Source organism: Fukomys damarensis, unplaced genomic scaffold (assembly GCF_012274545.1).
Source record: "Fukomys damarensis isolate Sample0158 unplaced genomic scaffold, DMR_v1.0_HiC HiC_scaffold_2, whole genome shotgun sequence".
NCBI lineage: Eukaryota > Metazoa > Chordata > Mammalia > Rodentia > Bathyergidae > Fukomys > Fukomys damarensis.
Window position 1 is genome coordinate 17,133,747 of NW_022900914.1, and position 14,911 is coordinate 17,148,657.

Below are 14,911 nucleotides of genomic sequence, written 5' to 3' on the forward strand. Positions count from 1 at the left end.
TTTTTTTTTTTTTTTTTACCTGTAAAATAGCCACTTCATTACGGAGCTGACTTTCTTGCTTTGTGGGGAATCTCATCTTATCAATTACTTTAATAGCCACATCTCTTCCAGTCTTTCTATGTTTTCCTATTAAAAAAGAAGCAAGGTGACAGCTTATGTACAAAAACAACTTTATTAGGAAGTAGTCCACAGACTGAAATTTTTATGTACTTAGGAGTGTCTTTTCTTTTGTTCACTTTCTTTTTCAATACTTCTTTGCTTACTTTTCATTTTAAGAAATATGTTTTTTCCTCCACAGTTTTTCCTGAAAAAGGCAGTTTCATGATTGAAAATGGCAGAAAATTTGAGTGAACTTGTTTGCTGAAAATAATCTACCTTGTTAAATAAATGACAGTTAAATGCCATGACAGAGTCTTGAGAGACTATGGAGATGGAGATATTGCTAATTTCATTCTATGTTCACTGGCTACCCTGGGGCAATTAACCACTTATTATATCCCACATTCCAGTCTTCATAATTCTAGAATCTAGACAGAAGAGCTTTATAAGGCAGAAGTATGCAATGAAAGAACTAGTCCTTCATCCATCAATTCAAACTAATTAGTTGTCTTGTACCTATTAGGTATTGTTTTAGATGTAAGGGATTAAGCAGTAAAAACAACAGTAGATTTTTGATATTACTTCTTTTAACTTGTAGGAGAATTGATATTCTCTATGTAACTATTTATTTGAAAATAACTCACAGCTACCTTGAGGGCACAGTAATAAAAATATGCCTATTTGAAAAAAACTAGATAAACTGCATATTTAGTAAAACTCTAATGGTACCTCAGACACTTCTGTCCTTTCACTAGGAAGAGGTCTTGAAGAGATGTCATTAGTCTTAAAACTGATAAATTAGAAGTGGAATAATTTAATTCTTTTCACAATTCTGGTAAAAAAATTAAATTTCTGAACCGAGGTATCACTGTATTGCATCAGCATGTAAAATCAATACATCTTCTGGGTGATTACTCTATGTCAAAGATATGAAGAATACAAATAAAGTCTAGTCACTTCTCATTCCATACTCAAAGTTCAATAGGAAGACAATAATAGAAACCCAAAGTGTTATAGATACTGTGTTTGAACAGCAGGAGCACCAAGAAGGAACAATTCAGAAAGGTAGGGATGGACATGAAAATCTTAAAAGTCCTTCAAGTATGAATAAAAACTCATCAGCTGGACAAAGTACTGGAATAGGAGCAGAGACAAAACACAGGGGCATATAAATATGTCTAGAAGGAAGCAGAGAGGGAAGCTAGGAGAAATCCAAGACTTTGTATGCCCTGCAAATACTGGCCACTAGTCTGCAGACAGCAGTAAGCTCTACAGGACTGCTATGAGAAGTAACACTAATATCTGATGTAAGTTTTCTGAAAAGATTCACTTCAAGAGTGGTGTGAAAAGGGGCAAGACCGGAGGCAGAAAGGCCAATAAGATTATTGTAACAGTATCAATAAGGGACATTAGGGTTAACATTTCTTCTGTATCTCTGATACAGCTTTTAAAGCACTTTTAGATACCCATTATATTTAATATTAACAATCCTCTGAGCTATGTGGGTCAAGTTTAATTAGCTCCATTAAACTGATGAAGATACCAAGACATAGGGAGATTAAAAGACCTCCTCAATACCAAAAGTCAGAGAGTAGGCCAAGATTTCAGGTATTTGGATCTGATAGAGCATTTGCGCCAAAGGCAGACAAATTATACTATTTATATGGGAAAGTTAGAAGAGTGTACTTGAATGAGCAAATCTGCACGAGCCAAAAGAAACTTAAAGCCACCCCCATCCCACAAACATCTTTACGTGGGATCTAGAAGAGGAGATAAAGACTATTACAAAAACTACTTTTCTGACTCCTTTGTTGTAATTTTTAAATTTTGCAGTTGAAATTAAGGAAGAAATATTCAGTTTTAGTGAAAAGAATTTAGTCAAAAGGATGCAAGTCAGCCTTTGAAAAAAAGGCCATTTGGTTATAAGACAAAATAGCTGACAGACATTTTTAAATTTCACAATTTTCCTGTAATATACAAAGCTCACAAAAGGTTGTAGCTGCTTACCTCCATACACAATGCCAAACTGGCCTGAACCAAGGACCTCATCTGCAAAGATCTGGTAAACGGTACTGATGTCCTACCAGAGGAGAATAAGCAGCATTACTTTCTCTATAAAACAATGTCAACATGTCTGACTCAAACTCAAATATATTTTTGGTTTTTTTAAAGAGGCAATTCATTTTTATAAAGCACAAAATATTTTATGAAACTCAGGCCTTCTCTATTCTAGAAAAGGTTAAGCCCAAATTTTATACTATGATACTAATGTGGCAAGCTTAAAGTATTCTATAAGAAGACCTTTAGGAAAAAACTTTTGAAGAGAAATCTTGTATTTATTAAGTGGTGATCTAAAAAAAAGAAAATGAACATAAAAAGTTAAGAACAAAGCTCCATCTATTTTACCAGAAAAGAGACTGCTATGTGATTTGAGCGAAAGTTTATTGTGGGATTAGGCTGATTCTGAAAGACTGATAAAATAAATAAGAGAAAGTTTATAACAAAATTTATTCTTTTAATCTTCCTCTTTTACTTTTTCCCCTCCTTTTTTGTTAGTGCTTGCTGCTGTCATAATACTCATGCATTAAATTAAGTTGTATATAGTGTAAGGAGTTGCATCACAGGTATGACTGACAAAAGAAAGACTAATGGAATTCCTCTTAGCAGACCCACACGGACAAAGCCTTAGCCCTGCAACAGAGGCCATGAATGACAAATATACATGTTAAATTATAATGACAATTTTAAGGTTTGTAAAAATCATTTTTATATGCTTCTCAACTTAAATCAATTTTTAAATTTAACTAAATTTTGGTTTCACTGAAATTAGAAAAGTGGGCATTCCAATGTATGTATAACTGCCAGAAAGAGTTTCTTTTTGTCCAGCACTGAGGATTGAATTCAGGACCCTGTGCTTGCTAGGCAGGTAGAGTATCAGTGAGCTACATCCCTGGCCCTAGAAAAGAGTTCTTAACAAATACTAATTGTGAATCTTGTTCCTTCCTAGTATAGATAGATATACCCTCAATTTCCTGTAGAGTTTGTGCTTTCATCTTTGTATCACTTTTTCTCTCTCCAAGAATACGGTATCTATTCTAGCTACCACCAAAATAAAGAGACAAACATTGTATTTCCCGGAAACCCAAACGTTACATGTTAAACTAAATGCCCCAAGTGAAAAAAAAGAGAAATTTCTATGAAGAGAACTTCTAAAGAATAATGTTCTTTGTTTCCTAATCTTTTTCATTGTAATCCAGAGGGTGGCAAGCTGGCTTGTGGGCCAAATCTAGCTGGTTACCTCTGTTTTTATATAGCTCTTGATCTAAGAATGGCCTTTCAATTTTTAAGTGACTGGAAAAATAAAAATAGTATTTTGTTACATGTGAATATTACATGAGATTCAATGTCAGTGTCCACAGAGTTTTACTGGCAGACGTGATTTACTCACTTATGCGCTGCCTATGGCCACTTTCTTGCTACAATGGCAGAGTTGGGTAGTTCTATGGATGTAGTTCATAAAGTCTTCTCATATGGCCTTTTTCAGGAAAGTCTGCTGATCTTTCATAAAATCCTATATATATCTATAGATAACAGCCAAACAAATCTATGCACACCAATCCTTAAAAGCCCAGCATTTCTGGCTTCCTCCTATTTGTGTATCCTATTCCCTGGTCTTGATGAAATGTTGACCCCCTACCTGCCCAAGTAGCCTCTCCCTTCTCTTTAGTCTATCATTTTTGTAATAATCTAATTTTAATTTGTAATAGTCTAATGTCTCTTCTTTTATAAGAAAGTTAACTCTATTTTTATAATTTAAAAAATAGGCCTTAGTTACCTCAATCAAGCAGAACTCCTTAGGGAAGTTATTACCTATAAAGTCTAGCTTACTATCCAAGGCAAACTGCTCAATATTCTGGATTATGACCCTATTTCTTTACTAAGATTCTCATATTTCACTATCCCTATTTATTTATTTGGTACCGGGGATTGAACTTGGGTCCTTGCGCTTTCGAGGCAGGCAGCGGTACCACTGAGCTAAATCTCCAGCCCTATCATCCTTATTTTAATCATCCAATATGCACATTAGCTGTAACTATTACTTACCACATTCTCCTGGATCTGACAATTAGATACGGAGATACTGGTAGACAAATCTTCTGTGAAATACAAGAATGATATATAAGAAAAGAACAAGACTATTAACATATTTACTGACACCTTAATGCCCATGGTATGTGAAACTTGAAAATTAGGCTAATACATATTAATTAATATGTATATTAAAATGTGTTTATACACACAATATTACTATCAATAGATAGATGACATATCTATATAAAAAGTAATACTCTAAGCCAGGCATGATGGTGCATGCCTGTAATCCTAGCTCTCTAGGAGCCTAAGGCAGGAGGATTTCAAATTTAGGCCCAGGCCAGGCAACTCAGCACCTCAATGAGACCCTGTCTCAAAAAAAAAAAGTATTGGGGTTGTAGGTTAGTGTGAAGGTCCTGGGTTCAATCCCCCTACTGACAGGAAAAGTATGTGTAGTATAGATAACAAAATCATACAGAGAACAATAGCCATTTTTGAGATAAAATAGGAAATGGGAACACAGCTCAGTAGGTAGAGCACCTGCCCAGCATGTGTGCGTCTCCTAGTTCAATCTCCAGTACTGCTAAATTAAAAAAAAAAAAAAAAAAAAAAGAAAGTTAAGAGTATGTGAATTAAAAATTAAAATATTACTTCTGGTTGAAAGGAACAGGTGCAGTTGGGATGTACAGTTTTTAGTTTTGGTAAAGCTTACAATACAGACACCGAAATGTATCTGCATATAATAAAATGCATAAAAGCTGCAACAGACCTCCCCCCACAGTATATGATCCTTTTTTTTTTAATATTAAAAAAATAAAATATAGTAGATAATAACAGTACAGGCTCTCTTTCTGTCCAGTCCTTGTCCAAGCAAGAACTATACAGCAAACTCAATAATGGTTTCCTGAGGGCAGAGCTATAGGCCTGGGGCCGGTAATAGGTGGTATAGGTGTATAGGTACAACTTTCTCATTTTATATTACATGTCTATAAAGTTTAAATGCATTATGTTGGTAGGCAAAAAAGTGACAAGAAAATGAGAGGGAAACAAGTTAGCAAGAAAATAGGTGTCAAACATGTAGAACCCCAAAAACAAGACAAAATGTGAAATTTTCTTTATAATTTAAAGCATAAAATATATAAAATATAATTAATACAGAAATCTAAGCAAACTTCACTGAAAGTAACGTGACTGAAAAACTCCATTTCCACTGCCTGCCTTGCAAGCACAGGACCTGAATTCAATCTCTGGTACCAAAAAAACCACAAAAAATTCCATTTTAAAATAGTATGTCAATTTGAAACTATTTTAAATAACTCAAATTTTAAACATTAATTATCAAGAAAAGGCACATTAACAAAATTAATGCCTAAAACTGTGTTTCAATTGTTTCCTAGTCTCAATATACATTTTCTTTCAAAGGGCTCCTCTAGCTCCATCCAGTTTAATTTCTCTCTGTTCCAGACAGGTTTTCATAAGGACAGGAAGAATAACACGTATGAGTATCGCATGTGTCAGACACTGTGCTAAGCCCAATATGTACATTTATTATTCATCCAGTTTAGATCAGAGAGCTGCAGAGTCCACAATCACATAGCTAGTAAACCACAGAACTGGGTTTATATTCTCCAGAATCTTAATTTTTGCGATTTTCTCTTTAGAAACTAACTCTACGGGAGAAATGCACAGATCGGATTGAAAGGGTCCTAAAATTTTAAGAAATTACACAAAAAATTGTGTGTGTAAGGGTCTGTATTGTTTTGAGACAGGGTGCAAAGTTTTAATTAGAATGTTCTGTCTAAATTAGAGTGTACTAAAACTCCCAAGACTTGAAAAATCATGGTGAAACAGCCATTTACTTGCCCCACACCAACAAATCAATATTACACAGCAAACATAAACAAGGTCATGACCCTCGTCTCTTTGACCACACCTTTCTCCTCAACTAGCGTAGCGCTGCTCCTTCTACATCTGCCGTGTAGCCCTGCAGATCCTGTTCTTAGCCTGAAGTCCAACGTCCAAGCCCAAGCTTCCTTCTCTACTCCTTTCTTTGTGTACTAGGGGTCAAACCCAGGACCTTTGCACTGATCTGTATCCTCAGCCACTCCTTGTCCCCCACAATTAGACAAGGCCTCACTAAGTCACTGAGTTGCTCAGGTTGGGCTTGAGCATGTGATATTCGTGCCTCAGCTTCCCACAGTGCCCAATCAGATTTTTCTGCTAGGAAGTCTGTGCTTACTCTTCTGTCCATATCTGAGTTTCTCAAGTAATGCACTCCTCATTTTGTGCACTACATTATGCTACCATCTAAAACTTAGTAATGTATGTCACATTTCCCTAAATAGCTTTTGATTTATTTCTTTAGTGTTCTACCTGAGGGCCTAGCATAATGCCAAGAAGAGCTACACAAAATTACATAGGAAAACTGAACCAAACTATATTTGAAGAGTGGTTGAAACTTATTTCAATAAAAATGAGTTTCCTTACAACATAATACCAATGGGGTAAAAACAGCATTATATTATGACTTTTTGATTGTCAGCTGCTCACTCAAACCTTTTTCAAACTGAGGTTTAATTTTAAAAATTATGATGGTATAGACCATGTATTCGATAATTTTAAAATATTTATCATGGGCGGGAATTCAGCTCAGTGGTTCTGTTGCCTGCCTCACAAGCACAAGGTCCTAAGTTCGATCCCTGGTATCCCCCCAACCAAAAAATCAATATTTTACCTCAATTAAAATATAGTATTTTGATACCAGATTTCATGAGCATGATGTGAATATAACACTTCATTTTTTGTATACCCTACCATGAAGCAAAAATGCTAATATCAGTATAATACTTAATTCAATGAGCCTTAATGGATGCCAAGCATTCTTCTGTACCTTATGGGTTCCTTTACATTTTAACACTAACAACCTATGAAATAGGTACTACTTCAAAGAGGTAAAGTACTTTGCCTAAGGTCATATAGCAGTTGTTAGAGCTAGCTAAGTATGGGAGGCTGATCCTAGAACTCGGATCTGGGCATTATGCAAGGTGAAATATGACAAAAAGTGTAATTTTATAAAGAAACTAATTTATGATATCTTTTATTAAAGACAGTGTTATACATTAAAAATGCACAGAGGAACACAACTACACCCCAAATGCTTAAAATCATTTTTAGGAAGAGAAAAAGCCATCAACCAGCTTATTGCTTACTGTGATCTTTCCCTTGCCCTGGAGAAGTGCAAACACTTGCTTGAGGGGTCACAGGCATGAGGGCTTGGCGAATTGCTTTTTCCCAGCTCTGTGCTACATCAAGTCCAACTCCAGTGGCAGCAAGAACAGGATTGTGAGAGCTGTCCCCATTGTTTTCACCAACAAAGTATACCATAGTGTCAGTGATGATTTCAAAACAGTGTGGGTTGCTGCCTTGTGAAATGTTTGTGAAATCTCGTGGCGAAGATACTTGTAGAATTTCTGAAAGTGGAATTTCCTGAAGTAAAAAATTAAGCATTTAAAGAATATGAATACCTATTTGTCTTAATTTTTAAATACACTAAAGAATTGAAGAGCGTCATTAAGGTGAACCCAGTAGGTAGCATACAGAACATACAACTAAGTATTAACAGTGTGTGCCTTAAGTGGTTCGTATGTCCAGCAATGTGAGAGGCAGAGCATGGACTGTAATTATATTAAGAGATTCAGATCTATACAGCAGGTTGTTAAGATGCACACGGACGTAGGAAGATAGTCTGCCACTATATCCAACACTTGTCAATTTCCATCTGTCATTAAATTAACTCAACAGCTACTTCTCTAGCTTTTGTTTTTCTGCAAGTAAGAAAGAAGCAGAAATAATGGTAGAAGCAGAATTCTGGTCATTATAGGTTGCTTAACCAGTCCATTGTGGCTCACGTTCACCATTCTGGGACTACCAATTAATGGTCAGTCCATTTCCTAAGGCCCAAAAATTTCTTTTTAAAAACCAAGTCATCAGTATTCTCTATTTTCCTTTCAGATGGGTTCTCCCTACTTTGCCCAGGTCGGTGCCAAACTCCCAGACCAAAGCAATTCTCCTATCCCTATTTCCCTAAGCAGGAAACCTTGTTTTATTCATTGAAGATTTTCACTCATTCTATAATTCTGGATTCTTTTCTTTTGGAAACTGTCTCATTTTCCTCCATGGACAAGTACTGTCAATTATTGAACATCAAACTGGAAGTCTCTGAAAGGATGAATCTCTCCTCTGCCCAGCTCCCACTCTCTTTCTTACTGACCTCATCGCCACACTTGCAATCTTCTTTGTTGTCAGCCTGTGATACAGCAAAATGTAGGGCAAGCCAAGGAAGACTGCACAAAGGTGATGAAGAGCCAAAACAAGCAACCAAGAATTAAGAGCTTAAGATAATGTGGCAGCTTCTGCGTAGGCAATGATCATAAGACTTTCTAAGCATCTAACCAAAACCACAGTATCCAGAAGCAAAGCAGCAGCAGCCTGACAGGCCAAAACCACACATGTACATCAACAGAAAACAATCTTTGGTAGTGGGGCTGTTGGGGATGCAGTGTGAAATGGAAGGATGGGGAACAGGTGCTTAAACAAGGGAACAGTGACTTTCATAAGTTATGTTAGGCAGAGTCATAACAGATATACTCAGTGAATATCATTTGAATATATCTGAAAAAATATAATATTTTAATGTCTTTTATAAAATGTGAAATTCTTACCTTATAATATTTTGATCCAGATTCATTTTGAAATAATGTTAGACACTTGCTATCAAGTCTCCAATAATGCCTCTTTCTCTATAAAGTAGAGATCAGTAAACTGTGAGGTTCAAAAATAAAAGTACTTTTACTCTAATTTCTACTTCATGCATTTGTATTTCTGAATAGGTTTAAAATTTAAGAGGTTCTAAATTCTCAGACTATAAAAGGATATATAGTAAAAGTATAAAAAAAAGTATCGCTCCCACCCTCACTCATATCCCACACCTTAGTCTTACTCCAAACAAACAATACTGTTAGGTTTTTGGGAATCCTTTTAGAGATATTCATGTGTACGTGTATACATTATGCAAGTGTACACACACACACACACACACACACACACACAAAGCGGGCATTTGAATGAGAATTTACCTACAAGCTATTCCTAGAAGTTGGTGTGCTGGGTCAGAAGGCATCTATGCATGCAATTGTGTTTTCTTGTTTGTTTGTTTATTTTTTCAGCTTTAATTGAGTTTATTGGTACATTTTAGGGATACAGTACAGTTATATTCATTGTTGGGATCTTGTACCTCTACATGACAAGTCTTGATTCTCATTCTTTCCCTTTACCCCTGCCCTCCCTTCACCCCCTCCTCTCCTCCCCATCTACAAACACTTTGCATGTAATTGTTTTGATGGTGTTAAATTTTTCTACACAAGATGTGATTCAACTTGTAGTTTCATCAGTAACACGAAAGCAACTAATCACAGCCTTGTTAATGTACAATGTTACTAAACTATCTGATGTACTGAAAAATAAAAACTTGTATTTCAATGAAAGTTTAGACTTTCCATGCAAGTTAGACTGATATATTTTTTATTACACATGAGATCAAGCTCCTGTAAGTTATTCATATTTTTTTCTGTGAACTTTTGTTCATATTCTTTGTCCATTTTTCTATTGTTCTACAGACTTTTTCCTACCAGTTTGTTGGGTTTATTAACAGTATCATGAAGTTAATTCTTGTTCAGAATGTGCTGAAAATAGTTTCCCAGTTTCTATTTGTCTTTGCATTTGGTTTTTGCCACACAGAATTTCTTATGAAGTTAAATTTATTGATCTTTTATTTTTCCCCACTGAGTTTATAAAATAATTCAAGTTTCCACTGGTTTGTTTACATTTAAATTATTGATCCATTTAGATTTATTACATGTAAAGTATGAGATATGTTTATAACTTTACTTTTATTTTTCCAAAAAGGCTACATGGTTGTCAATGATATTCACTTGATTATCCAGTTCTTTTTTTTTTGTGTGTGTGTGGTACCAGGGATCAAACTCAGGCCTTGTGCTTGCAACGCAGGCAGTGTTTACTTGATTATCTATCCTTCCCGCTGATTTGATGTAACACTTCTGACACACCACTAAATTCTGAAATGTATGTACATAACTTCAGGTTCCATTTGGAAGGATATAGATTATCAAAAAAAAAAAAAAAAAAAAAAAAAAAAAAAAAAACCCACACACAACTGAAATCTGTATAAAGCTTTACTAAAAAAAGCTCAATGTGCCAAGTACTTCATTTTAAAAGGTTTTACTATAAAGTCTCTTTTAGTAATCTATTTTGAAAACTCCGAAGAAAAATAAAAATGCTATCATTTATTAAGTGCTTACTATATGCCAAATGGTGTTCTGAATTCCTCTCGTATACTGGGATGTATCTTTACAGATGTAAAGAAAGTAAGTAACTTTCCTGGTTACTTTTACAGTTTTATTAGGCCACAGAGACTAAGGCGGTCAAACTGCAAAGTCTATGTTCTTACTATACTAAGCTGATGCTTCTATCAACTGCCATCCTTCTGTAACCTCACCACTCTTTCTCTGCTAGACAGAGTTAAAAACTGGTCTACACACAAACAAGTATTTCCTATCTTTTTAATAACTTAAGATGAATTTTCAGATGAAGTTTCAGATCCTTCCACCTCTAGCTGTATGTAGCTCACTCAGTCATTACTCTTAATTGTGACATCAGATCCTTTTTGAACAGACTGCTCTTCCTTTGTAAAACAATACAATAGCTTTCAAAAATTCTTTGTAAGTGTAACATTTCTGTGTAACTCTTACATATTGCTTTAGGATACATTTATAGACACAAAATAAAGCTCATAACCAAGTTTTATTAGCATAATAAAATGTGATTACTGACCAGATTATCTCTGCTGGTGTAGTGGACCATCCACCCTTCCTTCACCATTGTGCTGCTCTTCCTCTTTGTGTGTTTGACAGACTGTACAACCCTCATTAGTGGGATGTTATTGCTTGTTGATGGACTAAAAGGTATTACAAATTTATAATAAGTATCTGCAATTCTGATTAAAAATATTGTAAACTCATCAAACTTTTAAAAACTAAGCTAAAACTTCAAAAATATCTTTAGGAAGATAAAGACTTAAAATAAATCAGTCCTATTATTATGGCAAGGAGTTAATTTATACAAGACAGATTATATAAATATTCATTATTTATTATGCATGTTTTCTGGGGGCACAGCTCACAAAAAACGGGAAAAGAGTGAAGGAATGCTTATCAACTAAAAGATCAGGAAATAGCAAAGGATCACATCTGGTTTGTTTTGGAGTTTTCCTGCCTTCCTTAGGCATCATAAAAAATTAGCAAATTCACAAGGTAAAATACATATATAGCACTCAAATTCACATGGCTAAAATGTGGAACTCCATGGATCCTACTGTTGACAATAAGTACTTCTAGCAGAAAATATTCAAAGGAAAAGGATTAATAGTAATTACAATTTAAAACTGTAATGAGTCAATCAGAATATACTGAACTATGAGCCATGACCATAGGTGGAGAAAAGGGTCAATTTGGCATGTGTGTGTAAAATACACTGTTTTGCAATTTGGGCAGCCAACAGTTAAATACTTTCTCTTAAACTATGAAGTAATTTGTGATAAGGAAACTAGTTATGTTCGTTAACATTAGTCTCCAAACAGGATAAATACCACGTAACAACAACAGCATCAGCAACAACATTAACAACTGTAATCTAATTACAAGCCAAAGTGAATAAATGATTACTCAGCCTTGTGAGACTGACCCATTTTCTCTAAATAACTCTTCATTCACTGCCAATAAAAAGCAAAGCCTGCTAAAATACTTACATTTTGCTATAAAGTAGTATATCCTATAGGCTACAAACACTGTATAAAACATACTGGAATATTTAAATCTTATAATCTAGTTACACTAAGTACTGATAATAGTTCAGTAACTATGAAGTAATACATTAATTATGGTGATATGAAAGACATTCCCAACATCACCATCATTTCTGTGCACTGTTCTTGGGAGTAAATATAATTGTTACTGCTAATTTTACTATAAGGTAATCTGCCTGTATAAAGAAACTAGCTGCTTTAATGGAAAGTTTAATACTGGATCCTTGTGGGGGCTGCTGGCTGTATTTAAATAAGGTACTTTTCCTTTTAAGAAGGAATTCCCCTATTTTCCTATCTTGAGTACATGGCAAAGGTGATATAACTTACTTCAAAAATACTACGGTACTTGTAAAAGAATTATCCATGATTTAATTAGATTTTAAATTACATTTAAGGGTTTACTTAAAGAAATGTAGCTTTTTCTTAATGTTCTGAAATAGTAATCTTGACTCTGCATTTGGAAGTAACTTCCACCACCCACACATTACCTGATGGTTTTAACAGCTTCTTCATCTCGTTCTGCATCGAGATCAGATGGATCCAGAAAGAACATTTTATCTTCTGGAGGAGATGGCTCTTCTGTGTCATCTAAACTGCGACTACCATCAGCATTCATGTCATTACTATCAATGTCCATTGGTATATCTGTATCTGTTCCCATACTGGAAGGTTCTGGCATGGTTTTAAATTAATTTCAGAGTTTTACATGAATGAAACAGCAACACATCTAAACAGAGAAGTCTATTCCAGTCTTTTTTTTTTTTTTTTCAGGTACCAGAGATTGAACTTAGGACCCTGTGTTTGCAAGACAGGCACAGCTCCACTGAGCTAAACCCCTGGCCCCTAAACAGAGAGTCTATTAACTAGAAAAAAGTCTCAAAAATTTTAATAGGAAATACTTGTGATGCAAGATAAAGAAGTATTTATTTCTTAGATAAGATACAAAATGCATGAATCATTAAGGTACAAAATTAATTTTATTACATTAGAATTCTAAATTCCCAAACAAGAACAGGTACTATATATAAACAGGTACTGAACATAATCAGGTACTGCATATAAATAAGTAAAAGATAAGGCTTCACTATCACTTTATGATTAACTAATGTGGGAGGGCAAGGGGAGAATAGTCTTTTTAATAAATGGTTTTAGGACAACTGGATACGTACAGGCAAAAATGTGAAGTATGATCCTTTTCTTAAACCATATAAAAAATTAACTCAAAGTAGATCAAAATCTAAAATATAAGAGCTAAAATTATAAAACTCTTGGAAGAAAACATACGAGTAAATCTTTGTGATCTTGGGTTAGGAAATACATTCTTTGATGTAACCACGAAACTTAAGTCACAAAAGAAAAACCAATAAAGTGAAAAGATTGTCACTGAATGGAAGAAAGTGTCTGTGAATTGTGTATCAGATAAGGGACTTAAATGCAGACTATTGAAAAACTTTTACAACTTATAACAAAAAAAGAAATAATTTAGTAAATGGGCAAAGGACTTGAAAAGATAGTTTTCCAAAGCAGAAATAAAAATAGCCAATAAACATGAAAAGATGCTAAACGTTATCAGTCAAAAGGGAAATGCAAGTGAAAAACTAAAACAAGGTACAGGTCACACTTATTAGATGGTTGTAATAAAAAGAGACAGTAACAACTGGTGACAAGAATACAGAGAAACCAGAATCCTTGTACACTGCTGGTGGGAATGCAAAATGGTACAGCTGATTTGGAAAATAGTGTGGCAGGTTCTCAAAACATGTAACATAGAAATACTACGTAACTCAATAGTTGTATTAGATATCTACCTAAGTAAAATGCAAAAATGTTCACAGAAAAAATTATATGTGTGTTCCAAGCAACATTACGTATAACAGTCTCAAAGTGGACGCCCTGAAAACATGATGGATAAAGTGTAGGGTATCTCTACAGAGTAGTATTATTTGTCAATAAAAAAGACTGAAATACTGACATATACTACAATATGGATAAGCCCTAAAAATGCTACGCTCAATAAAAGAAGCCAATTATAAGATTAAAAAGTATATAATTCCACTTAAAGAGTCTAAAAGAGACAAACACAAAGAAATAGGTGATTACTAGTAAGCCACTGGCTAGTGGGGAAGAGAGGCTGTGAAGTGACTATTAATTACAGAAATTTTCAGGTGACAAAAAAATGTTCTAACATCAGATTGTAGTCATGGCTGTATAACTGTGAATACACTAAGCGAGTGAGCTGTGCAAATTCTATCTCACTAAAACTATGAAAAAAGATTAAGTCACCAAGGATTTACACCACATATAACTGAAAAAGGACCAGGATGTAACACTAGCAACAACTCCTGCAAATCTGTAAAAACAAACAAAAATAAGCATCTGAATACATAACTTACAAGGATAAAAACTCCAACCAGTAAACATATGCTCGAACTTGCCAGCAATTAGAAAAACATATATAAACAGAAATAGAAATTGCATATCCAATGGTCAAAAGTAGAAAAACACAAAAATACAAATATGTAAACTTATAAATTTAAGAGAAGATTTTAGTCATAAAAGAGGAAAGGGACCAAGAGACGGATAGTGGGGAAAGGGAGGAAGAAGGGATGAAAAGAGAAATATGACATGTTATGCACATGTACCAACCTACCACAATGAATGCAATCACTATGAACTGCAAACAAGTACTAATAAATAAAAATTTAAAATACATCGTATTAATTCAGATTAATTAAAAGAGAAAACCAATCATACTTTGTCAATGATGTTAAGTAGCTATGG

At 34.4% G+C, this 14,911-nt stretch overlaps 1 protein-coding gene across 2 annotated transcripts in view; it reads right to left on the reverse strand.

Moving 5' to 3' along the window:
- Prkd3 (protein kinase D3) overlaps window positions 1-14,911 on the reverse strand; it is a 60,076-nt gene that overhangs the window by 13,669 nt on the left and 31,496 nt on the right. For both annotated transcript variants that reach the window (XM_010611412.3, XM_010611414.3), the window contains 7 exons: window positions 12,619-12,802; window positions 11,101-11,224; window positions 8,913-8,990; window positions 7,401-7,677; window positions 4,204-4,256; window positions 2,107-2,179; window positions 20-126 (listed from right to left, as the gene is read on the reverse strand). In XM_010611412.3, the coding sequence (XP_010609714.1) occupies window positions 20-126; window positions 2,107-2,179; window positions 4,204-4,256; window positions 7,401-7,677; window positions 8,913-8,990; window positions 11,101-11,224; window positions 12,619-12,802 (896 nt within the window). The remainder of the gene's footprint in view (window positions 1-19; window positions 127-2,106; window positions 2,180-4,203; window positions 4,257-7,400; window positions 7,678-8,912; window positions 8,991-11,100; window positions 11,225-12,618; window positions 12,803-14,911) is intronic.